We start from the raw sequence: 26,230 nt of genomic DNA, 5'->3' as shown, positions 1-26,230 counted from the left end.
AGTTTTAATTTAGTTAGAGTTTGAACTAGATTTTTATGAAAAAATGAAAAATTAAGGTCTGGAAGTCTGTTTTCCAACCCAATCGACCTCGTTGCATTCCGAGGTTTGTCGATATGGTTACGGTGTTCGGAAGTTGGCACGTCAGAATTTTCTGATTTCAGAAATCCGGTCTGTGCCTGGTTTGGAATCGAGTTTTCACATAGTTAGGGTCAGATTCAAACTCTCGCCGAAACATGAAAAAATAAGTTTTATGTGTCTGCTTTCTAAACCAATTGGCCTCGTTGCATTCTGAGGTCTGTGGTGATAGATATAAGATCTGGAAGTTTGGTTGACAGAAAATAGTGCATCAGAAATCAGTTTCTGCGCACTGTGTTCAAGTCCAGTTTTAAAATAATTAGGGTGAGAGTTAGAATTTTTATAAAACATAAAAAAGTAATATTTGGAAGTCTGCTTTCTATTCCAATTGGCCTCATCGAATTCCAAGACCCGTGGAATTAATTATGGTGTTTGGAAGTTTGACTGACAGAAAATAGTGCATCAGAAATCAGTTTCTGCACACTATGTTCGAGCTTAGTTATCGAACATTTAGAATGAGATTAAGTATTTTTGTACATGAGAAAGTAATTTCTGTGTGTCAGCTTTTTAACACAAAAAGCATCGATGCGTTTGGATACCTGTGAAAAGAGTTGTGTCATTCGGAAGATAGTCCGTCAGAAATCTAGTTTGCTGAAAATTAGGATTTTTACGGTTTTCGACCTAAGTTTTCTTCTAGATGGGCTGAGGTTGGGACTTCAAGTTCTACATGAAAAAGTATATCTACATACCTTAGTTTCTAAATATTTAAGTTACATGTCATTTGGATGAATATAGGAAAAACTATAGCATTGAATGTAGGAAAAACTATTTAAATGAGGTTTGATTATGAATGAAAATTTGACTGGCTTAGATAAATCATTTTATAGTGTTGTCTAACTCTGTTTTTGCAGGAGGGTAGGATATGTTAATCTTTTATGTAGGGACGTAAATATCCTACCCTGAGACGTCGTGCTAGCTTAAAGGTAATGTGTATCAAACCAATATTTAATTAAGTTATCATATGTGTATGTAATAAGTGGTATTTTTGTTTTGAGTTATCTTGGAAATGTATATTGGGATTGAAATCTTACTTGGGAAGAAACTACACGCCGTTTTGGAAAACGGAATTATATTGTCTTCCAAGTTGAAATGGTTGGTAATGTTATATTTATTAATTTGGAAGATTATTATATATATTTTGTTGTTAGTCTACTCATACCAGCAAATTCAATTTGCTGACCTATATTTGCTTTGTTTTGCAACGTAGGTATGTTTTTGGGAACATAGATGGTGGAATGCAGCGGATGAAGACGCTTGATTGGGATTTGCTCTTGGAGTCTTACTGGTATAAGTTTTATGAAGTATAAAGTCTTGATTTGAAACAGATGTAATAGAGTGGTTTAGTAAATTCTTGAATTTGTACATTAAGAGTTGTTCGTTTGGTTTTAATTTGATCTCATATTTTAATATCGTGGTTGTTAATGGGTTATTAGGGTTTTGTTTCATCCTGGATTTTCAGAAAATGTAATAGGGTGTGGATAATTTCCTATTTTTAATTTTTCTGGAAATTTGGAGTGTGACAACCTAGATCTGACCTGACACAAGAGAGCAAGAGGTGTGGGCACCTTTCCTATATAAAGAGAATGAGGAACTACGTCTAACCTGATTCAAGTCTCCCCCCAGCAGAGAGAACTTGATACGTAGGCAGTTCGTCCATACGAACTCGGTCAAATCCAACCCATCAAACCCAATCTCTTTCTGTTTGCCTACGATAGTAAGGTTAATCCAAATCCAACCTTTACACTAGTTTTATACTCTTATCAATAATTAACTTGATATTATGGCATCTCCAATAGAGAGTGTAAAAATCCACTTCCACATAGGCTCCACATAGGTGTCATTAAGATTATACACTCTATCTACCTCCCAAGTAAATAAGGTCTATATTTACACCTTGTGACTTTTCCAATGGTAGGTGGAAGAAAATGTGTAAAAACAGATAGCGACCGACTTAAATTGTTGTAGTTCATTAAAAATAAAGAAGAGTAACAGACTTGGCCCGTCGCAATGCTATTAAATAAATGTTGAAACGTGTGTTCAAGTGACTTCTATTTTCACTTCAACCCATAGCGACAGACCGGATCCGTGGCAAAGTCATTAAATAATCTTGACCCGTGAGTTAAAGTGACGTTCGATTTTTTTTTCTTTAGAAGTTGGAGTGTCGCCCGTGCTATTTTATCAACTAATAGCGGCATGAGGAATTCTCTACTTTTTCTATCAATTGATAGGGTTAATCTACGGTTTAGCACCCCATTGGATAGAGTTTTTTAACACTTGTGGTGTAAACTTTTCACTCTATATGGTTTACACCCTTATTGGAGATGCTCTTCCTAGCTAGAAGCCGGTAGTTTCTATGCAAGGAGAACAAATACACAGAGTGGTTAATGATCATCAGTCTCCACATATACTAATTTAATCTAAAAATAAAGCAGGAAAAGTCGAAAGAGTTAGTTTAAGTAATCACATTAATTACTACAAATACATCCGTAACAAATGAAGAAATTTCATAGTCTTGTTTCCGGTTTTATGCCTACACATGATTTCAAACTCAAACATTAATCAATGGAAGCTTAGTTCGACAAATAAGACATGTTGTGCCAGAAGACTTCACCCCTCTTAGATATACATTCTCTGTGAAACATGCGTTGGCATTGTGGGAAAATCAACTTCTCTTTTGTGAGAACATCCAAACAAATTCCGCGTTCAGATGGGTCAATTTTATTTTTTGTACTTGGTACTAAAAGAAATTTTTTGGTTGTTGAATTTCTGACTTGAATACCCTCTCCGGCTAAAATTATTCCTTTGGCAAGAAAATCGCTGACCCACACTTATTAACTGCTGGTGGTGGTAAACTGCCGGTGGGTCGGTGGGACATGGAGTATTCACAAGTTTCCCAACATATATGCACAAACAATTGAAATGTACCAAAACTGAGAGTTGAAAAGTAGATGAACATACAAGATTCACTGAAAACGATTTATGATTTATAGTTTGTTACATCTGCGTCGTTTTCTCCTTTAATGTGATGCACAGCGCAGGACCCCAAATTACCAACTACTTCCAAGGAGTCTTGAAAAGGGTTGCATAGTGCATGGGATGGGGGATCCACTTCTGTCACACACAGGATCCACACATTACTCCCCTCTTTGATAATCTACGGCATTCTGAACAATTAGAGCTATCAGCTGAAGTCAAAGAGCAAGTATACAGTTATGATTTGTGAGATCCGTAGATTGAGTTTAATCTTATGATTGTCTGTAAAACATTACAAGTCATATATTACTCGTGCTGATGACTTATTGCTCCTCACATGTTCATGGAGAAATGAGTACTAATCTGTAAAACTTAAGGAGACACTTTCTCAACCGGTTCACATAAAGCCCTAAACCCTCAACCACAAACAGATGAGGGGGAAATTTACTGACAGGGGAAGACTTACTGGCAGGGCTCGAGGGTGGTTTCTTCAGTTATTTGAAGAATATTTGCCACTCATTTCATAATATTCTATGAGATATTGAAGTTCACCCAATTAGCAAGTACTTTTTGCTTATTTAATTTTCGCATGTCATTATTAAAGGGATCATAGTATCATACTGTACAGAGAAGATACACATACAAGCTGTAACCAAAATATATAATAGTAATGGTTGGTGGATTTTTCGGTTTTGGATTATTCTGTAAGATACTAAGATCTCACAACTTGAAGTATTTGCATACTCAGACCTCCCAGATAACAGCTACATAACATAACCTTTATATTTCAATCAATACTTTCCTATTTTGCATTTTCTGAAATAATATGAATTTGGTAACATGATATGTTCACATTGGAATTCAGCATTAACTGTATGTGCTTTGTCTAAACCTGTCAACTAGTTCATCCAAAACTTCATATAAAACAAAGGCTCATTCATATGATGCTGCAACTGAATGTCCAAGATTTGCTTTTGTAGTAACTATTTGCTTAAACCTTTGTATAAATAAGATCACAAAATAAGCAAGATTAATTGTCCTCCTTCCATTTCCCAAAAATTTTAGCCAACTTGTGCTAGCGAAAAAGGACTTTCGAGAGAATGAATCTGGTGTTCTTCCAAATAAATCGGGTTACCATAATTGTTCTAGTGATGAGCAGTTTATCCAAACAAGACGGACAGAAACAGTAAAGTATAACAGAAACAATAAGCATTTAGTGGTGTCTCCAATAAGTGTTTAAACGCAATTTTGTATCTGACGTAAATGATAAAAATACACATTGAAAGGCATGCTCCTAAACTATAAATAAATGCAAGAGTAAATGAAGAAGAAACAAGGGGAAAATGTTAAAGGAAAGACGATAACGATCAATATTAGTACAAAATGGAGAACGGTTACATGAGATGACCTGATTGCACGAGGTTCCTCAGGAAAAAGGCAATAACTCCAACAGCGTAGATACAGACGCGGGAGATAAGTTCTAATTATTCCGACCAGCTCTGCTTTGCAGCAGTGGAGCTTTGTCCCAAGTGCGTGCTTGTACGAAGCAGATACCCACAAGATATGTGAAGCGCAGTATCTCTAAATCTTCTGTTTAAGAACTTGACGCAATTGAAGTTTCTGGCTTTCCATCCTTGCCTCTAAAAGCTTCGCTTTCAAACTATTCTTCTGAGCACCCCGTGGCCATTCAATACACCCCTTCATCCCTCGAGTTATGTGCGGATTCCCTGAGTCCGGCGAGCTCCACTGACCCATCAAACCTTGTGGGCTGAATCCATCTTCACCGGATCCATGGTCGGGAGAAAAGATTCCCGTATGAGACATTCTGCCATTTGACAATCTTCCCCGACTGGGAGAAGTGGTTCCTGCATTGGATAGTCTTCCATTTGACAGGCTTCCTTTCAATCCATCAACAGAGATGATTTTGTAGTTGTCACCACTTGACCTCCAAAGCTTGGTTATCGATGAAGCTTTCTTCTTAGAATGCTTTGATGATATAGAGCATATTTCACTGATCTCAGTATTTGGACTGTCATGACCGACATTTTCCTCCCAGTCCTTACGACCAAAACCTGAAACATTACTGTCTCTGCGCATTCTGTTAACTGATGGGTCACTTCCCTCAGGAGAATAGCTTGAGCCCTGCTCCTCAGCTTGACTTACAGTTTCCCAACCACTCCCATCATCATCCTCATCACCATTCTGATAGAAACCATTTGAATATCTCTGGACATGGCTACCGTTAAATCCATTGGAATCAGGGCTCACAGTATGGATCTTTGAGGCATGGCTTGCAGGACTATAACCATGACACTGCTCAATCTCCCTCTCATTAGTTTCACCATTTTGGAGATCCTCAAAAACAGAGAAGATATCCTCTGAATTTGGAGGCTCATAAGAGAATTCCTTTATATCTTGAATCTTGATCAAGCTAGCTGCCTCTAGGAGCAACTCTGCTTTTCTCATCTCCATCACATCTGGTGTTGCACTTCTCGAGCTTAGAAAGACCTCAAGATCTGCTATAAGTTTGCTCATTTGGGAGTACTTATCTTCGAGAGTCAACTTTGCATCAACCAACTTCATCTGGACTCTTTCTTCACGCCAGACTTCTGCCATCTGCAACATCCTCCTCTCTTCGTCTACCTCTTCGCGACTTTTCATGGATTCTCTCTTCAGGGCCTCAACTTCAGCCTTGTCTTCACCAATTTCTTTGGCTAGCTCATCACAAACTTGTTCCATCAGCTCTCTAGCTTTCCTCTCTTTCTCATAGTCCTGCATGAAACGTTTTGCCGATACCTTGGCCTCGGCGAGTTCATTGACTAGCTTGGAGTTAACAATTTCCATCCTATGACGATTTTTCTTCTCTCTTTTCAATTGACTATTGGCATCATCAATAATTGCCCGGACCTTCTCATGTTCTCTACTCCGCCAAGCAGCCTTCTCCTCAGCCAGCTTACCCAAAAAGTGTTCAAGTTTCTTCTTTGATGACCGACGCTCAGACTCAAGGTCATCAATGCGTCCCCGAGCCTGCTCCAGCTCTGTTTGAAGAGCAGAAACAACTGATGCATTAGAGATCTGTTGGTCTTCAAGATGCTTCATGTGGCCATAAAACCGATACACCTCATCTGACGTTTTCGATCCTACAGGGTCCCACTTTGTAGCCCCCTCCATTGCAGGATTGTGCAAGGGCAGAGAAGATTCAGCCTAAATAAGAGAGAAAGGGAATATCAGGTAAAGAGTGAACACATGAACAAAACAGAGAAGCCAGGGGAAAAAAACCATCGGTGGTTAAATTTTGGAAAGAATACCCTTTACAATAGATGGATAGAGAGATGATGCAGCAGCTTATGGAGATGAACATGCTATATAATTACAGCCACAGAGAATCAACAAACAGTTGTTGAAAACATTTCTCTGCCAATCAATAGCATGTAACGAATAAAAATGTATGTGCGCTCTAATTGGGAATTCAAGGACAGAAGATATCCTAAGTGGAACTACCTAAAGGTTGGACATCCCTGCATTTCTTTCACATAGGCAGACCATGAAGCACCTTTTTTTTTCATTCCTTCTTAACCCACCACCACCCCAACCAGACATAACCATTTCATTAAACCAAGGAAATAGATGATGTACCTTATACAACATTCCATTCTTTGGGCCAGGGACAGAATGAGGGCTTTGGAAATGATCCTTTGTTTCATCTCTTTCACTACGACGACAATGAAAAGGGTCACCCACATGCCCAACACCAGGCTGCAATCACAAAGAAACAATAAACTCAAAACCTCAGAAGTCTAAATTGATCAGTTAAATTCTTAATAGTTTTAAAATGCAAGATCTATATACACAAAGTAATACATGTTCATCAAGCTTAACTAAAATCGAATTGTTTTTACTACAATAAGGGGAAAGCTTAACTCATAAGCCTCACAAAAGTCAAAAGACAATGAAAGCAAATGAAATCATCATACTTAAAAATCATCATACTTAAAAATAATTCTGTCAAAACACAATCTACAATGAGCTCACACACTAATCTTAACAAATAAACATGCTTAATCACCACAAAGTTAAGATCTTGAACAGCCCCAGAGTCAATAAACATACTAAATCCAACTCAAAACCCCAACATTCATACAAAAAACACCAAAAACAACAAAAAAGATAAGATCTTTTTCAAAAAATAAAAACCCATACCTTCAAACCAAACAAATCACATGATCTCTTCTCAAACCCACTACTCTCCCCTCCACTACAAACTTCAGGCTTCTGTAACTGCCAAAGACCAGCAGCAAGTTTTCTAGCAGACACAAAAACAACTCCATCTCCATCTCCACTCTCATTTCTCACTTTCTTACTACATTTCTCACCTTTAGCATCAGAAGACTCATACTTCCATTGAAGTAAAGGAGTTACAGGTCCATTTTTTTTACCAGAAAAAACAACCCCAACACCTTCTTTTCTCAACTTTATTCCTGGTCCTGAAAACCCAGGGTTCTTTGTTTTACTATACTTTGGTTTTCTACTACTAACTTTCTCTATATGAAGATCTGAGTAATCTGGGTGTTGTTGGTTTGATACTTTCATCTTTTTCTGTAATGGGTTGTATCCATTAGTAAGCTTCAAATCAGAGAAATGAGGAGTGGTCTGAAAGTAGTCTCTGTCAAAGTGAGAGAGATAGAAGTGAAATCAGACTCGAGCTTCAGGGATTTTGTCGAAAAAGGTGCATACGTGTATAGATACGTATTTTGGTACTGTAGTCAACTCACTTTTTATATATATATATATATATATATTTTTTTTTATACAACGTTTTATTTTTTTTTCACACAAGGATGAAGAATAATAACTAGCCATACTAGTTTGGTGTCCCTTTTGAGTTTTCACGATTTTCTCATTGCTATAATTATTTGTTTTTAATGTTGTATCTGTATTGTATTGTAGTTTTTTGTGACTGAGATATTGGAATTACCAAAAGAGTTTGTAATTTTGATAATTGTAATTTGTGTATGTATTGTATGTTAATTGTCTTTTAGCATTTCAATGGGGATTCTTTGTGTCTACACAATTAGGGTTTATCCTACATGGATCACTCACTGATAGTTTAACGTTCTTTTCATCTAAATAAAAATAGTATGTTATTTGGTTAAGGATGTGTTATGGACTTATGGGTCATTATTGACACCACCAATTTTTTCAACTAATAATTGAGAGAAAATTCTTATGACTTTATTTTAAAATGGCAAAAGATAGAAAGAAAAAAAATATATATATATACCGAAAAAAAAATAATACATGCTAGTCATATTTATTTTTTTATTTCCCAAATGAAACATAAATAAACTAGTGAAAGGAGATCTAGAATTGGCCTTTTTTGATAAATATTAATGAATCAATATGACAACAATAAATATATTATATCATTCTTTGTATGGTTAAATAGATCAGCCTTTAATAAAATTTAACATACCACCAAACCAAGATCAATTGTTACTTTTTTCATGTGAAAATAACTTTGGTTGTTGGTGAAATGAAATAATTATTACTATTTTTTTAAGAAAAATATGCATACAAATCATTTATGATAGGATAGTATTGTAGATTTTGTTTGTTTTGGTTTTTCTTTCAATGTGTTTTCTTCATATGCATTCATTATATGGTCATATTAACACAAAAATTCTAGTACAACAATTTTGGTTTTTGGATTAAAATGGACACTTTGTTATATGAAGTGAATGGCTTTAAATAAAGCTGACCAAAAATGAAGAGTAATGAAAACAACTAAAGTACTTGAATTTAATGGCAATACAATACAGTATTCAAAGGTGTATATACGTATTGTCTGACCAAAGTTATTAGGTGTATTTTATATTGTTATAAAACCAAGTGTATTCGTTTGTGTACTGTGAATCTGTGATAGAGAAAGTATCCGAGGAGCCTCAACTGGACATTTCTGACAAAACAAACGTGTCGGTTACCCAGATGTAACACGTCATCTCGTACACGAGACTATGCGACGAAAAGGGCACGAGATAGGGAGTGAAAATGGTCCTACCTTAATGATGGTTTAGATCTAGTTTGGATAATATAATATCTTCTTAATCATAGATTTGCACTGTAGTAAGTTCAGTCAAAAAGGTTAGAAACAAAAGTCATATAATCGAAATCACAGTCAACTTTGCTATGCAGGCTCACCAGTGGAAGCAGGGCTGTCAATGGGTTCAATAACCTGATCGGAATCAAATCGATAAAAAACGGTTTGGATTTTTATAATTTGGTTTGTTTTTCACCGATCTGAAACCGAATCAATAAAATATTGGTTTGATTTCGGATTTGTCTTCTATTGAACCGGTATGAATCTGAATCGATAAGGTGATTTATAATTAATTTTGTATATATTTATCAATTGTGTAGTTGAAATTAATTGATTTAATTTAAAATTTAATTAATTTTATAGTTTTCGATTCGAGTTCAGTTTGTAATATATATTATCAGTTTGGTTCGATTGGTTCGATTTCAAATGAAATATAATATTATCAATTCGGTTCAATTTTGGGTTTTCAGTTTTCTTATCGGTTACCCAACTTAAACCGATCTATTGACAGCCCTTAGTAGAATGAGCTCATTTAGCACATAAGATTAGAACATAAAAAACTCTGGTGTCTCAGGTACAGTACAAAACCGTCTGGCATATATCTTATTTATCGCCGATATCCACGAGTAATTAGGAAAATATATGAACTAATAACTGGCAAGAATAATGTTGAATAAAATAATTGTACTAGCGAAAAAATAATTGTACATATATTCCATAATTGCCAGACGGCAATCTTGTACGTTACATATCATATCAAGAGCACGTCGTCACTAGATTATTTTTTCCCCACCTTACGTAAGCATCTTCACATTATATTATTAGTATGATCTAGGGGTGTCTTTTTTTTTTTTTTTTTTTTTTTTTTTTTCGAAAACCCAATTTTTTCGAATTCTGATATGATATTTAATGATATTTGTGTTTCGATATTTGAAATTCTGATATCCGATTTTTCCGAAAAATAATTGGATCTGAATTGGATGTGTTTTCAAAATCCGATCCTATCCGATTTCTGATTAATTTCCGAATTTTTAACATATAAGGGTCTATTTTATATAGTTACTAAATTAAAACTACATATAGTTTACAAACCAAATAAAAACCCTAGAAAAGTAGAATATTGTCTCTCTCACAACTTCAAGAAATCAATATTGTCATTCTAGTACATGTTTCAATTTATCTCATATTCCTATTTACTGAATTAATGCATTAACAAGAAATTTTTTTTTCTGAATGAACGTATTAAAAGGTCTAAGTTGTTTACTGAATTAATACATTTCAAAATGATTGATAAATAAATGTATTAACTTGATTAAAAATGGTTATTCTAAAAGAGAATCCGATTATATAATTCAAATTTCTGATTTACTTCCATATTATGCGAATCCAAAAAAATTCCAATTTTCTTAACTTTCCGAATTCGGAAAAAAAATTGTCATCCGAAAAATAATTGGATTTGATTTGGAAAGGATATTGACATCCGAAAAAAATTGAATTTTTTTCCGAAAACCCTTTATCCGATCCGAAATCACCCCTAGTATGATCATAGATCATATATGTCATCACCATTTCTGAATTATTATTATTTTTTAATCAATAAGGCACTATTTTTCAGTCAAGTTATATTTCAACTTCCTTAAACTAGGCTAATTAAGTGATTACCAATTTTTTCGTTTGTTTCTAGAAAATTTGTGTTTCTAGAAAATTTAGAATTAAGAAATACTCTATGCATACATACTTTATATCTCATTCTGGTCCATCCAGTGCTAATTAATGGAGATCGAATATCAAACAAAATAAAGGAAACTGAAATGTTTACATGATTTTTCACTTTTGCATTGCTCGCAAAGTTAACTGCTATACATAGAATTCAGCTTATAACCACTTATATCAAAGATGTTACAACTTACAAGTGTCTAGATATTGCTTAATTTTATGAAATATGGTAATGTAAGTAAGTAGCTAATAAATGTTTGCAGTAAATTTACAGACAAACAGAACGCCTACTTCAGAGCAAGGCCCAAAATTTCGAGATCGGTTAATATATCGGTGTACTTAAAAATCGAGATATATCAGATATATTAGATATATCGGTTTTTTTGGTGACCAGTCCAAACTATTTAAAATATCATAAATATCAAATATATCGGACATATAATATCAAAAATATATCGGAAATATATTGGAAATATCGGATTTATATTTAAAAATAGTCAAAAAATCAACCGATATATATCAATTATATCAGAAATATCGATTATATCGACAATATAAAGTTTCATATCGGAAATTCCGATATATCTCAGAAAAAAAGGGTTCAATATTCAGTGGATATATGTCGGAAATATCGATATCGGTGTACCAATTTACCGAAATATATCGGCGAGATATAGGATATCTTGGCAATATTTTGGGCCATGCTTCAGAGTGTCAAAAATTTATATCGATCCTATCGGCAAAATGCTTTCAGAGTCTCTTCAATGTCCATTGTCCAATAATCAAATACCAGTTAGTTTCTTGAAGCTCTAACATGCTCATCGACAAGCTTAGAAAACAAGGATGACTTATTCTTCAACAACATTTTAGGAGTGTCGTGTTCCACAATAAGGCCTGTAAAAATTCAATTTCAATTTGAATATCAAGTGCTTCAAAAGAATTAGAAAATAGGACTTATTGATAGTCTATTGAGCTAAAAATTTACTTACCACTGTCTAAAACTAGAACCATATCACTATCAAGGACAGACGTTATGCGATGTGCAATTGTGATGACTGTAGATTCTGAGAAATGCTTCCTGAGCCTTATCTGAATAAGGTTATCTGTTGCAGTATCTACTGAAGATGTCGCTTCATCAAGCACCAAAATTTTGCTCCTCTTAAGTAGTACTCGGCCAAGGCATACCAGTTGCCTCTGACCCATACTCCAATTCTCTCCATTTTCAGTGACTGCAACACCCAAATGAAATAACTTGATTGGTATCACCGATAGTAAGCAGGATGAGGAAATCCATGAACTAACAAGGCACAAAGGTATGTTTTACCAACATACTGGTACATGAATACTAAAAGGAATCAACTAACCTAATGAATCCAGCTTCCATTCCTTCTTCCTGACTTCATCTCCAAGTTGACACTTATCTAAAGCCTGAAACCATAGATGTGTATCGGTTAGTTAAGGTTAGTCATACTAATCTTCAGATAGTAAAACTGATAGGCATGCAAAACAGGAGGCAAGCGTCATGTAAAGGTAGCAACGTCAGAATACACAACTAATTAATGTAGTCATATAAATGTAGTGATAAGGACCAAACTGAACAAGTTGTTTTGATCAAATCTATATCCTTTGTATGCCATTACCCAGTAATGATATTTCAGCACCAGATAATATTATATACCTAGTAGCGGGAAACTCAGCACTACACTAACAACAGATTGTCTCAAAGCACTATATCCGGTATATCAAACCCTTACCCTGAATTATTTAAAAATCTTAAGCAGGGAGCGGAATGCTTTGCTAAGTTATTTAAGAGTTGGGTTCTTTGCATTCCTCATAGTATGATGTAATTACAAACATTCAAGCATATCTTACCTCCCAAATTTCTTCATCCTTGTACTCTTCAAGCGGATCTAAGTTACTTCTCACTGTCCCCTCAAACATGGTTGGGTCTTGTGGGATTATGCTTAACTTTTGCCGTAGGTCATGCAGTCCAATCAAGGATATATCAGTACCATCTATCAGGATCTGTCCTGCGGTAGGTTCGACTAAGCGGAATAGTGTTTGAATGAGTGTTGATTTTCCACTGCCTGTTCTGCCAACAATACCAGATTTCTTGCCTCCAGGAAAAGTGCATGTGAGACCTTGCAGGATAAGTGGCATATACGAGGCATAGCGAACCTACAAAGATTGCCCAGCATAGAACTTTATCAACATTCATCATATATTTTGTTTTGCATGTTCACTTATATTTTAAACTTCAAAGGATGAGCTTGTTGAGGAAAACACATATTTACCCTAGAAAAGAATATTAAAATTGAGTTCTTTATTGAGAAGTGATCAGAATTGAAATTAGAACATTAAAACCTATTCCGACATATACTGAGCACATATATTCTGCTTGACTATTAGAATGTAGGTCTTGAATAGCATATGAAGTTGAAGATAACACTCAGGTCATTGATAAAGGTTGAAGATAATATGGAGGAACCAATAGGTCTGCTCATCTATACCATTGAGCGTAATATTACTCAAATGTGCATAGTAAAAGTGTAAAACATGGACTGCACGAGTTTTGAATTTTGAAGGCAGGAATTTGGGTAATCCTCTCTTCATGGATGAAACTCTATTGAATGAAAGACCAGGCTAAGCTCACATCTTTCAATTACACATTTGTTAGTAGCAATCTGGTTACCTAAGGTAATATTAAGCTGATGTGCTAGGTAGCTCTGGTGCTATGATTGGGCATTTAACTAGTACAGATGTTATAAGTTCGTCAATCTGACACCAGTCTTAGTTCTCCCCTCCTATGCACCAGTATTGTGACATTCAAGTTGAAATATTTGTTGCTAGTAATAAGATGCTTCATGACCAGACTTAGTATATGGCACTAGTGTTGATTTTCAAGTCAGTCTCTCTTCTCTTCCCTATTGATTTGTACTATTGAAACTTGATACCTTTCTATTTAACTAAAAAACAAAAAAGTAATTTGAGTAATTTCAAACGCATGTGGCTGAATTGATTAGTTACCTGCAGATTATGGATTGCAACATCTCCATGAGAAGGCCAATTATGATCCGGCCTATGTGCTTCTATCACAAGAGGAGGTTCGCTGGGAATTCGTGTGTATTGTAGAATTCTCTCCACGGATATCATCAAGCCTTCAAGGTGACCAAAATACTCAACTACCCTTGCTTGTAGATCGTTCAAGCTAAGACCATATGTAACTGCTAACCCTGCAACACCTATAAAACCAATGGAGCTTTGTAACTTATATGGTTCAGCAAATACAACTAAATAAAGTATCTACATGGAAACGGCGTTTAAAGTAAAATAATGAATCTTCTGATGCGTGCATGAAAGCTTTCATGCATATTGAATTATTGATGAATGGAATGTTATAGTAAATTCATCACTAACCAGGGCTAATTAGTCCACTAGGCATAGAGATTAAGAAAATCAAACACAAAGCAAATGTGATGGATGCTAAGATATCCAACCGCAATCCTAACCACTCCAGTGCCACCGAATAATGGAATTCAGGTCGTGAGTAAGTATTAATCAATTTCAGGTTTGTGTCCATAAATCTTGCCTCCTGATCAAAGCTCCTGATATTTAGTGATCCGGATAGAGATTCTGTGAAATGCTGAATGAGTGAGGCATTAGTTAATGCAGCCAACCGTACCAGTTCTCGTCCGGCACCCATGCAGAATTGCTGGAAAAGAGCATACAATTGTGAGCAATTTCCCACTGATAGCTTGACTAGCAAAAAATTTGTGTGAGATCCCTACATAAAATAAAGTAAGTATTGCATCCAGTGTGCACGGTTAGTTCAAATGAACAAATTTAAGGAGAAAGCCTTACTGGGGCATATTGATCTTAATATATGAATTATGGAAGGTCACAGAATAAATTCCATGGCTCCAACCATAGAAAACAGAAAACCTATGCTATCGCACAAATCTCACTGAATAACCAAAAATAAGCATACAATGTAGCAATTAACCCTACAGATGAAAAAATAGGGCTAAAATAGCATATTTTGCAGAAAAAAAAAACAATTCTGCTGAAAATCCAGTAGCCAATTTTAATGTATTTGAATTCAATCCAATTGATTTTCCAGGATGAACATTTGGCATCCAAATGAGCTCCACCAAAAATTCAAAAGTTCTGGATTTTTGGTCTCCAATTGTCAAGGGGCTATTGGTACTTTAACAATAGGTTCCGCATCGTTAGGCCTTCTGTTTCTGCTCCCTTATATAACTGCTGTTTTGAGATTTCTAAGGGTAATGTGAAGCTCTGTCCGATCCTAGTCTTACTTATCTGATTGATTACTCTTTTCTTTTAAATATAGGGTGAACTAGTATTACCCCCCACTAGATGAGCCAATTAGGATTTCCCCCCACTAGATGGGAAATTGGGGTCTCCCCCCTAAATACACACAAAAAAAATTCGGTCAACCCACTTTGACTTTTTTTTTGTGTGTATTTAGGGGGAGACCCTAATTTCCCATCTAGTGGGGGGGAAATCCTAATTGGCTCATCTAGTGGGGGGGTAATACTAGTTAACCCTTAAATATATTCTGGTGGTTGATATTGCTACTCTTTTCCTGAATCACTATTGTTCAAGCCATACTCAATAAGGGCACTTTTGCAAACAAAAAAATTGATCGTGTATACGAGTATTCAGTATGTCTATCGTATAATTGATTGTATTTATTTAGTGATCGATTGTTTAGTATTTGTTGTAATAAATTTGAGTTAAAGTCAAAGAGTCAACATGGATATTCAAATCTTACAACAGCAAAAGTTTCTAATAGACTGGATAGGTTGTTTCAAGCATTACACACACCCGACCAAATGGTAGGAACAACACACCCTTAGCAAAAGCGAATGATTATCTAGGTAGAATGGCTTAGGTCTATATGAGGATTTAATAGGAGACTGAGTGTAACCATTACCTGATACCAAATGCAGATCACTACCACAGGAAAATAAATGAGGATTTGCCATGTACCTCGCGCCATTACACCAATAACTCCGAGGAGCTGTATACTTGCAACAAAAAAGGTCCCAAATAGAAATGGAATGCTCATATCCACATAATTTTGATCACCAGCAACCTAAAAGAAATAAATAAATAACCAAGCATTAAAACACACTGACAAAATTTCATACTTTGAAACTCTTAAAATTTTCATATAAGTAGGCAACATAAATCTGAATTGTACAGAAAAAGAATCTTTTTTCCACCCCAAGAGGTTCAGATTCATAGTCTTCCTCCAACAGGAGTGAAGAACACTAAAAGAATCTCAGTCAATTAGAACACAAGGGGGAGTTGCATAGATAAAGACAATAGATGTGTTAGTATGTTCTAACTTACTCTACTTATTATCCGTCCACTTGGGGTTGCATCAAAGAAAGACATTGGAGCACGGAAAACACATGAATGCATATTTTGGAAGAGTAATGTGGCTGTCTTGTACCCAACTGTTAGAACAAGTATAGCTCTCACAAACACACAAATGCAACTTCCACAGGCCAAAGCAACATAAATCAATATGAGAGTCTTGGCATCGTTGGAAGTTTCCAAAGCCAACCAGTAATGGCTTCTAATCTGAAGAAACACAGCTATAATCTGTACCAACAATATCAGTGGCACAAGAGCTCCTCCATATAATGTAGTAAGATATTTCCAGTACACCTTATAACCAACTCTTCCTTTCTCCCTCTCCTCTTCTTGAACAAGCTGTGCACTAATCTCAAGCGTTTCATCTGTATCATCAATGTTTTGTTTCTCATTTTCCTCTAAAGCACCATTTTCTTGATCTATACTTCTAACATTCTCAGCGCCTACTACCCCTCTCTCTGTTGTTGAATCCATTTGGCCAGAGAAAGCCTGATTATGTGCACCCACCAGCTCCATAAAGTCTGTACCTGCAGCGAGAATCTGATCATACTTGCCTGATTGTATAATCATTCCATCTTTCAGTACCTTTCACCCAGGAAAAAAAAAATTAACCGATTGTCAGAAAATGAAAATTGATGATCTTAATGAAGATGGAAATGAAGCCAGGGCACCGCTGTCTTACCAGTATGAGGTCAGCAGAAGGTAAGAATTCAACTTGATTAGTAACATAAATCACTGTTTTGGAACTCAAAAATCCAAGTAGACACTCCTGTGATGCAAAACATATTTACTCCAAGTTAATAGCCAGTACAACTAATAACAACTATAGACACCAATAATCCCACTCTTGATCTGTACGTAGTTATATATACATGTGACGCCCCAAAATATATTTCCATATAATCGTAATGCTACTCTCACAGCATAAACCAATAAATAAAGCAACATACACTCGTTGTTAGAAAGTCACAAAGTACAAAAATAGTACACAAAGGTTAGATACTCCAAAATAAAGGTCAACCAATTAAATGTATGATAGTATTAAGCATGCATGATGCACAAAAAATGCATAATACCAAAACATATATTAAAGAACATATCATAAAAAGAAAAGACATGGAAAGAATACACATAATTATATTTGTGTCTAAATGAATCTAGTAATACATGACAGTAAAGTGTAAGTTGAAGACATGCAACACATGCTGAGACACTTGTGGCAATACATGGTAACGCACTAACCCATAGATACCCCTAAGCAATTAATAAAATAGTCTTGTCTTCCAAAAAAATACATTGAATACACGTGTCAACATCACACAACAATTATCAAGACAAAAAAGGCGTCAGTAACAAGTAACATGGTAAGAGGTATAGCATGCATGAGATATCTCTATTTCTAGGCTAAAAATTATGAAAACATGTATGGATATATGGTAAGGATATGCATGATCTAAATATGCAAATCAAATACATAGACATAGACTAACATAAAGTACCAAGGTGAAAGTGACAATATATACATACTTGTGCAAGTGAAAAGGACAACAATCATATAAACATACTATACGTCAACATCATCAACAAGACAAAATTGGCAAATGCTCAAATTAGAAAAGGAATAACAACAAGTAGGTACTTGCCTTATGGCTATTGCAATTATTCCTTCCAAAGCAAACTTGTTTGTTTCTAGCTGTCACGCCCTTTCTCTCTTTTAATATTTTTGACTTGTGAGAATAAACCGTACCCAAACTATGTGTGAATATATTATATATATATAGTTACTTAAGTTAACTTAAAATAAGTACGTAGGTAAAACTTCACCTAGAAAATGAATTCAAACACAATGTTCTGTGGATATGATATACTCACTATAAATATCATCTCCATAAAATTTCAGTTCATTTGGAAACCTCCAACATTGGCAAAATATTATTGCAAAAACTCGACATTTCTAGACCGTTAGATTTCTTTTTAAAGATGACAACAATTTTTATCTATGTTAGAAGTTTCCAAATGAGTTGAAATTTTGTGGAGATGATTTTTATGGTGAGTCTTTCATAACCACAAAAAATTAGGTTTGAATTCATTTTATAGGTGAAGTTTTACTTATGTACTTATTTTAAATTAACTCAAATAACTACTTTTTAGAGAAGGAAAAACTATATATATATATATATAGGGAGGGAAGGGATCCGTTTACTCTCTAATGTTTACTGACTTTTGTACTCTCAATAATAGCCATTAGATGGTTTGAATCAACGTTTGAAAATCTGCTGATGTGTTCATTTGAAACTAGATAATCTAACCCGGCTAGAGCCGAGCCATTTACACACCAAAATTATTACCATTACTTTCTAAACACGTGTCCCACGTTTCTCTCACATTTTCAGTCAAAACACAAAACTTTCCAGAGACCAGAGTTCTCTTTCTCATCGTTAAAAGTGAAAACACCATTTTTTTACAAACAAGAAATCAAGAAGTCGTATCTTTAAGAAGAAGACAAAAAACCATTCTTTAACTTTTATGTTTCCTTTCTCTATCACTTATCTCTCAATGTGAGTACTAATCTCTCTCTTTTTATTGTAAAATTATCATGCCATTGGTTGGAATTGATAGTGGCTAAAGTTGATTGAATGCACTCAATTTTAACTAGTGTACGTACATAAGGAAAATGGAGTCAACCTGATGTGCATGTTGTGCAATACATACATAGAGGAAATGATAGGTGGATGGCAAAGATGAATCGAGAAACCCTTGAGGGAACATGTGAATGTCACCATTTTGAGTTCGTTGGGATACCTTGTGTCCACATATTAAAAGTGTTCACAAAGTTTGATTTCGTTGAAATTCCTAAATATTTTATTAAGAAGGATGGTTGAAGGGGGCTAATAGGTTCAGGAAGACTAACAAGGAAGAGTCTATTTGCACCGAACAAAGCGATGCCATGAAACTTTGTTAGATGTGTCATGAGGCAACTCATTGGGCTTGTGTTGCCAACCAAACAGATGAGGGTTACAAGATATTCATGGATGGTATGAGAGAAATTGATAAAAAGATATCCCAAATTATGCCCAGTAATGTTGTTCATGGTGAGGCTCCAACCCACCCTTGTCATAGTCAACCTTCTCAAGTGCTTCTAGATCCAAACGTGTCGCAAACAAAAAGAAGAAAGAAAGATGGCGAGGCTAAAAGGAACGATAACAAAGATACAAGATATAAAGGTGGAATGGAGATAACTCAAAACCAGAAGAAAAGAAAGTGTCATGTGTGTTTGAAGGAAGGACATGATAAGCGTACATGTCCTAGAAATCCCAACAGCCACATTTCAATATGGAGCGTTTTAATTTTTTTTTTACCGTTAAATATATTTCATTCGTTAAGTATGGGGATTTCAACAAAATTGTTGTTTGTAACGCTCAACCATTTAATTTTTCTGACTTTGTAGATGGTACCATTTCTGGTTGAGAATGGAGACGAATCATGCATGGTGTTTAAGCTTCTCAAGATGATGTATGTTTTGCAAAGTAAAGTTTGTTGCAGTTCGCTTAACTGTTTGAAACTTGTTGTCATGATTGATGATTGTTTTTTTGTGTAAATAGAGTATTGTAAAAGTTATCGATACAGTGTATGGTAGGAGATGTAATCAGAAAAGTCTATCATTTTGTCACAAATTGATGAGTTATTGTATTAAACACGATCTTAATCTAAGAGCATCAATTCTCCAAATTGTTTTGTTCATTCGATAATTGTTTTCCAAATTAAATTGTTTTCATTTCACCCAGATCATTTGAAATGTGTGTTATAATAAAGTTTAATCAGGTTTTTTCTTAAACGTTTACGGACATGTTATATAGTGTCTTAAAAGCGGCTTATATAGTGTCATATATAAGCTACCCACGAACAAGTTAAGAAGCCTAAATTAAAAAATTGTTCAAGACACTATATAAGCTGTCCCACGAAACGGGAGAGAAAGCCTTAATAGCAAATGGTTTGCAAACTCACAGTGAAATAAAATATTAAACACTGTATTTTTTTTTTCAATGATAAACTTAAACACTGCATTGGTGGTGTGGTTATGCCACTAGCCAAAAGGTTAATAGAAGAAAAATAGAAGTATAGGAATTGGGAACACCAGTGACAAGTGGCGTTACATGCTTTTGAATTGAAAAGTAGTCCAGGCTCTCTCTTAAACATATTGCCCATTTACGGACATATTGTTTACGGACATGTTATATAGCGTCTTGAGAAGCTTATATAGTGTCTTGCGCAGCTTATATATTGTCATATATAACCTGCCAACGAACAAGTTAATAAGCATAAATTAAAAAGTTGTTCGAGACACTATATAAGTTGTTCAAGACCCTATATAAGCTGCCCCCACGAACATAGCCGTTAACGGACATGCCGCTTAAGAGAAAGCCGCCAAGCCTGTATAATCTTGTTCTGAGACCATCATGGACTCATGTGTGGATTTGAAGGGTAGTATATTATTGAAAAACTCTTATTGGTAAACTTTTGGCTAATTAGAACCAAACAAGAAAAAACAAAATGAAAAGGGCACCACAAATCATCTGTTAATGGCAATAAGAACTTCCCAATATCCAAATTTGATATATCTAGTTTCCATCTCCACAAAAAAAAATATAATAATTAAAAAATAATAAAAATAAAGTAAGTAAAATGGAGGGGGGAAAAGATGATTTGCATGTTCTTGTTTGAAATTCATCAAACTCGATTATTGGCTTTAACTTGTACAATCGAATGATTGTGAGGCGACTTCTTGACGAAACCAAAAGTCACGATACGTATTGTCGACAAACTCAAAGGTCTTTGTTTCTCCAAGTTGCAAATATATTTGTTGTGTGAGAGAGAGATAACACAAAATTGATCGATAGATTCGTTCATGGCACTTATTTGTTAAAAATGGTGTCTTCACTTTGAGAAAGAGAACTCTGGTCTCTGGAAAGTTTTGTGTTTTGACCGAAAATGTGAGAGAAACATGGGACACGTGTTTAGAAAGTAGTGGTAATGATTTTGGTGTGTAAATGGCTCGGCTCTAGCCGGGTCAGATTATCTAGTTTCAAAGGGACACATCAGCAGATTTTCAAACGTTGATTCCAACCATCTAATGGCTATATATATAAGGACTCTAAAAAGCTAATTAATTCTACTCACACACTTGGGCCTACAACAAGCTCAATAAGTATCCCACTATTACAAACAATAACAAAATATCCCAAGCTAGTCCAAACTCATATTAATTTTAGGCTACTAATATCAACTAATAAATAATACTATTAAATTAAAAATAAATAATGGGATATTACAATACATATCGATTTGTATGTATTATTTTGTTAGGCAGCCAGGCTATTGTGACGTCCTGAGTCCCTATATACCAGTTTGCCACTGAAAACACAAAGACTTGGAACACCAAAGTACTTAGATATCTTGACAAATGCCAGATCACCCAGTCTGACAGATATCCAAGGTTCAATACTTACATCACCAACAAATATACATCTCTCAGAAAGTTCTAAAAGAGAAAACATAAGGCAAACTAAGCCAATACGAACACAATATATGCGGACTCTAGTCGTCTCTCCGTACTCTCAATCATCAGACTATTGCAAAAACTGAAGGGCGTAAAACCACACGCCCAACAAGTAAAACCTACCCAACAACCCACTAAAATAAGTGAAAGGAGAATATGGCAAGAGAAAGCATAACAACAATCATAAGCCATACATGTATGTGCAACAAAATTTCAAACAAAAACAAAATAAGATATAGCGAATTAAAGCAAACTCGAAGGAACTATCAAGTTAAGGAAAATCCTTGTTACAAAACAAATACAACTAAGACAATACCTATCATCTATAGCTTTTTTAAAGTATAGAAAATATACACTTATCCAACCTCCAAAGATAAAAATGACGTCGTGTTCACTAAAGAGTTTTCGCTTTGGCATATCCTTAAATTTTACCACGCTCATAATGAGTCCAATACTACTATACTGAGTGTCCAAAAGGGTCAATGGTGTTCTAAGGATTCAATACACTCAATAGGGTTCTACACGCTCCAAAGGAGTCAACACGCTCAATAGAGCTCCATACGCTCCAAAGGAGTCAATTAGGCTACTTAGGGTCACATGTAGCTTTGTAAGCCCTAGGAACTCAAGAACAGCAACACTTTATAAAAGAAACTATTTCCAGTAACATTGTCACCACACAACAATTCTTAAAATTCAAGGCCGACACTACCAAGAACCATGCGATCCAAATACCAAAAGTATCATCCCGATGCTAAATTTCAAGGTATACGACGGTTGTCGAGAAAGACATTGAATATCATGTAAAACAGTACCCTTTAACTTATCGTGATGGCACCCAAAACTCCAAACATTTATCACTTGTAGTGTCCCTCACGCGAACACATCATAACACGTATACATAGCGCCTACATGCTATATGATTGAACTACTTCATCAAGTTTTACTAAAACAAATGCGTGACATATAATCACACAAAGTTTACACAAGAATACACCTACAAACAGTCTAAATTAACACCCCACCAACTCATTATAATTAATGTAAGCTCACAATGATAATTATTTTAAAGCACTTAATTTCAAAAGGAGGAGCAGTAGTGAATAACACACACATGGTTAGTTAAAGAATTTGGATAGAAATACTTGCCTAAACTTAAAAACGAAAACCAGCTAGCTACTTGTGCACACAATGCTATCCAAGCCCCAATAAAGCTACCCCTTGATTTTTTATTACTTCTCTTCCTGCCCAACAAATGCACGCCCTCTCTCTCTATTTTCTTCATTTCCAATTTTCTAGTTTCTGGGGATGAGAAATGGGTGTTAGTCTGTTAGAGAATGGGTAATACTATTCATAGGTGGGCTCAATTAAGTGGGCCATTAAGGATTCAACTAAAATCTACAAGACCTATATTTGTGAAGCAGTTGAGGTAGTATTATACTCTTTGTAAGATTTTACAGCAGACTCAAATACTCAATGTCATAATGAGGTGGAGAAATATAAAGTTGATCGGTTCATCGAACTAAAATAAAATAGAAAAGTCAGCAGTGCCGAGAACTTCAACATATAAAAGATGCCACACCACATACAAATATAGAGAAAGAAATTGATACAAAAAATGAACTCCATGAAGTATAAATTTTCCAGTTAAAATTCGTATGCGAGAAACCCGTGTAACTTATGTTAGTAAAGCCAAAGGGCACAAAATATAATATACCTTGTACAGATGCATTCCAGTGTGAGCATCAAGTGCACTAAACGGATCATCGAAGATATATATATCAGCATCTTCATATAAGGCACGAGCAATCTGTATTCTCTGCTTCTGTCCACCACTCAAGTTGATCCCTCTCTCCCCTATAACTGTTTGATCCCCAAAGGACAGAACTTCAAGGTCTTTTTTTAATGAACATGCTTCAAGAACCCTCTCATACCTTTCTCTGTCCATCTCCTTACCAAATAATATATTCTCCTCAATATTTCCACTTTGTATCCAAGGTGATTGGCCAACATAAGCTTTTCTTCCTCTCAACTTAATAGTACCAGATACCTTGTACATTTCCCCCAATATGCATGAAAGCAAGCTTGATTTCCCCGAGCCAACTGTACCACATACACCTACCCTCATGCCATGAAACACTTGAAAATTTACATCACTCAGTGTAGGAGTAGAAGAAGAATCCCAAGAAAAACATCCATTGTTTATTTCAACCGCCACCTTAGACGTACTAGGAAGTTTCTCTATCATATCCATTTGGAGATCATTGAGGCGTAGGTACGAGGTAATCCTGTCAAGTGAAACCATTGTTTGAGCTGCCACTGATATTGTCTGAGGGAGTCCAAGGATGGGATCTTGCAAAACCCTTATAGTTGCAATTGCAGATAAAACCCTTCCAGACTGTAATGGGATCCTCATTATTACACACGCTCCGAATGTAGCAACAGAAACAAATATAGGCCCTGCATTGATAATTAAAGTGACAATAGCAATTACTAACTGAAACCTTTTCAGCCATCCTTCTTCAGTCTTCCTAAGCTCAACTATCTTAGACAAAAACTTCATCTCCCATCCTTGAAGCTTGAGGATTTTCATATTCCTAAGAATTTCTGATGTTGTCGCCATTCTTCCATCTTTCGACTCCATCAATTTCATCAGTAATGTTTCCTGCTGTTTGGCTGCTGGAACATTTGCCAACATTACAAGTACAGCCGCAATAAAAGCTGCCACTGAAGCAAGTCCAACATTCTTGTACAAGATCAATACTCCCAATACAATCTGAATGGGGACTTTCCACCAATCATGCACAAATGTACTGAAAGAACCAATCCTACCGGCATCAATATTCATAAAATTTGCAATCTCTCCGCTAGAATGAACCTGCCTTGATTGTATAGACAATGTCTGACCTTTCCTGTAAATCAATCCACTTAACGCTGCAGTAACTCTAACACTAACGCGATTAAATCTAAAAGTCTTTTGTCTCTCTGCAAGGCACTCAATAATCTTCGACAAAATGAATGCAGACACTAAAAAATGCCCTTCATTCTTGAATTCTCGACGACCATTCAAATATTGAATAAAGGAATCAATAAGATATGGACCAACATAAGAAGCAAATGTGCATACAATCGTTAATAAACCTGTAAGCAATATTTCTCTCCATGCTGAAAAAAGCAATGCCTTAGCTAATACAAAACTCGATACTTCTCCAAGATTACTACAATACAAATCAAGCTTATTTCTCAATACTGTGTAAGTCCCTTTCGCACTATCATCACCAACGAGTTCAGGAACGTCGTCAAGGTTTATTGTTTTCTCATTACCAAGAGCAAGCAAAGGACTCAACCAAGAAAAAGTAAAGACACTGAAACAATTGGCATTTGAAAGAGGACTAGAATTTTCATAACAACTAGTCCTATCATTCAACAGAGGCTCTTGAAGAGCACTATCTTCTACTTTTTTCTTGTCAACCATTTTTGATAAAACTGAAGAAAACTCCAACAACAAAACAAGGTTTCTAATGACAAAAAGTAATATAAAAAGAGAACAAGAATGTGGAGAAGTTGCCCAATGGCAATATCCTCAAATGATGGAAAACAAAACCACCTCAGCATGGGAGTCTGGTTTTTGTTCCATCATGTAATAGACAACTTTTTGTCTTTGTTTGTTTGTTTTCTTTTTCGCGGAAAAAGAAAATACGATCAGATGATAATCCCTGGTTTGCTTAGTTGAGTACTTGAGTGTCCTTTTTCCCAAGGGCTTTTTGCTGAATATAAGTAAAATGTGCAGTTTGTGAGTAACAATAATCCATCTCTTACCCTTATTCGTTAAATATATTCCTTAATTTGGTAGAGATCTTATGTAACAAAAAGTGCAACAATCATGAGAATATTTCGGAATATGTAAGGAATGTTGTTATTATAAATATTAATGATTGTTTTTGGACTTTTGTCCACCAGACAAAATAAATGCTACTTCCTTGGGCAGTTCGCTCATTGTGTCTTTTACCTAGTACGAATTATTTTTTAGAAATTGGGTATAGGTACACAGACACAAATTTTTTAAGTTCATAGGAAATAGCAAATTTTTTTTTTTGTTTTTCTTCTATAAAAACTGAAATTTGACATCTGTCTCAAATTTCAGACTGACTTTTATAATTTTGACCCTTTTTATCAGTCCCAACTAAAGAAGCCAACTACCAACAAAAATAAAACTACATACTAAATTAGTTACCAAAAGAGTAGTCGGTTAATCAAAATAACTAAAATTTATCCGAAATCTACAAAATTCTAATTAAAAGTGAGATGAATTTCTGGAGAGACCAAAACAAGGTGGAAAAAACTTGAAA

General features: G+C 35.2%; 2 protein-coding genes across 5 annotated transcripts; both read right to left on the bottom strand.

The window, feature by feature from the left end:
• Nucleotides 1-4,302: 4,302 nt before the first annotated feature.
• On the bottom strand, nt 4,303-7,810 carry LOC147477943 (actin cytoskeleton-regulatory complex pan-like protein). Its single transcript, XM_086582596.1, has 3 exons — nt 7,309-7,810; nt 6,745-6,864; nt 4,303-6,312 (listed from the first exon to the last, which is right to left on the bottom strand). The coding sequence occupies exons 1-3, from the start codon at nt 7,696-7,698 to the stop codon at nt 4,690-4,692; spliced, it is 2,133 nt and encodes a 710-aa protein (XP_086438722.1). The 5' UTR covers nt 7,699-7,810; the 3' UTR covers nt 4,303-4,689.
• Nucleotides 7,811-11,385: 3,575 nt separating this feature from the next.
• On the bottom strand, nt 11,386-25,400 carry LOC147477942 (ABC transporter C family member 3-like). Of its 4 annotated transcripts, none has more exons than XM_086582167.1 (11): nt 23,599-25,400; nt 17,010-17,096; nt 16,301-16,912; nt 15,879-16,040; nt 14,604-14,705; nt 14,339-14,513; nt 13,949-14,163; nt 12,794-13,099; nt 12,286-12,349; nt 11,911-12,150; nt 11,386-11,815 (listed from the first exon to the last, which is right to left on the bottom strand). In XM_086582167.1, exons 1-11 carry the CDS (start codon nt 25,354-25,356, stop codon nt 11,715-11,717), a joined length of 3,822 nt encoding a protein of 1,273 aa, XP_086438293.1. In that variant the 5' UTR covers nt 25,357-25,400; the 3' UTR covers nt 11,386-11,714. The 4 variants fall into 4 exon arrangements, with proteins under 4 accessions (XP_086438293.1, XP_086438294.1, XP_086438291.1 ...); XM_086582168.1 differs by having other exon boundaries at nt 14,604-14,633; nt 23,599-25,399; XM_086582165.1 differs by having other exon boundaries at nt 14,339-14,705; nt 23,599-25,399.
• Nucleotides 25,401-26,230: the final 830 nt, after the last annotated feature.

Source organism: Coptis chinensis, chromosome 9 (genome assembly GCF_015680905.1).
Source record: "Coptis chinensis isolate HL-2020 chromosome 9, ASM1568090v1, whole genome shotgun sequence".
Classification (NCBI taxonomy): Eukaryota; Viridiplantae; Streptophyta; class Magnoliopsida; order Ranunculales; family Ranunculaceae; genus Coptis; species Coptis chinensis.
Note: the sequence above shows the minus strand (reverse complement) of the source record. Positions and strands in the feature narration are given on the sequence as shown.

Coding starts and splice junctions, on each gene's coding strand:
- LOC147477943 (XM_086582596.1), bottom strand. CDS start 7,698: ATGAAAGTATCAAACCAACAACACCCAGATTACTCAGATCTTCATATA. Junction 6,865..7,308: donor GTGATTTGTTTGGTTTGAAG/GTATGGGTTTTT, acceptor TTGTGATTGCAG/CCTGGTGTTGGGCATGTGGG. Junction 6,313..6,744: donor AGAATGGAATGTTGTATAAG/GTACATCATCTA, acceptor TCTCTTATTTAG/GCTGAATCTTCTCTGCCCTT.
- LOC147477942 (XM_086582165.1), bottom strand. CDS start 25,356: ATGGTTGACAAGAAAAAAGTAGAAGATAGTGCTCTTCAAGAGCCTCTG. Junction 16,041..16,300: donor GTGGACGGATAATAAGTAGA/GTAAGTTAGAAC, acceptor TATTTCTTTTAG/GTTGCTGGTGATCAAAATTA. Junction 12,151..12,285: donor ATGGAAGCTGGATTCATTAG/GTTAGTTGATTC, acceptor TGGGTGTTGCAG/TCACTGAAAATGGAGAGAAT.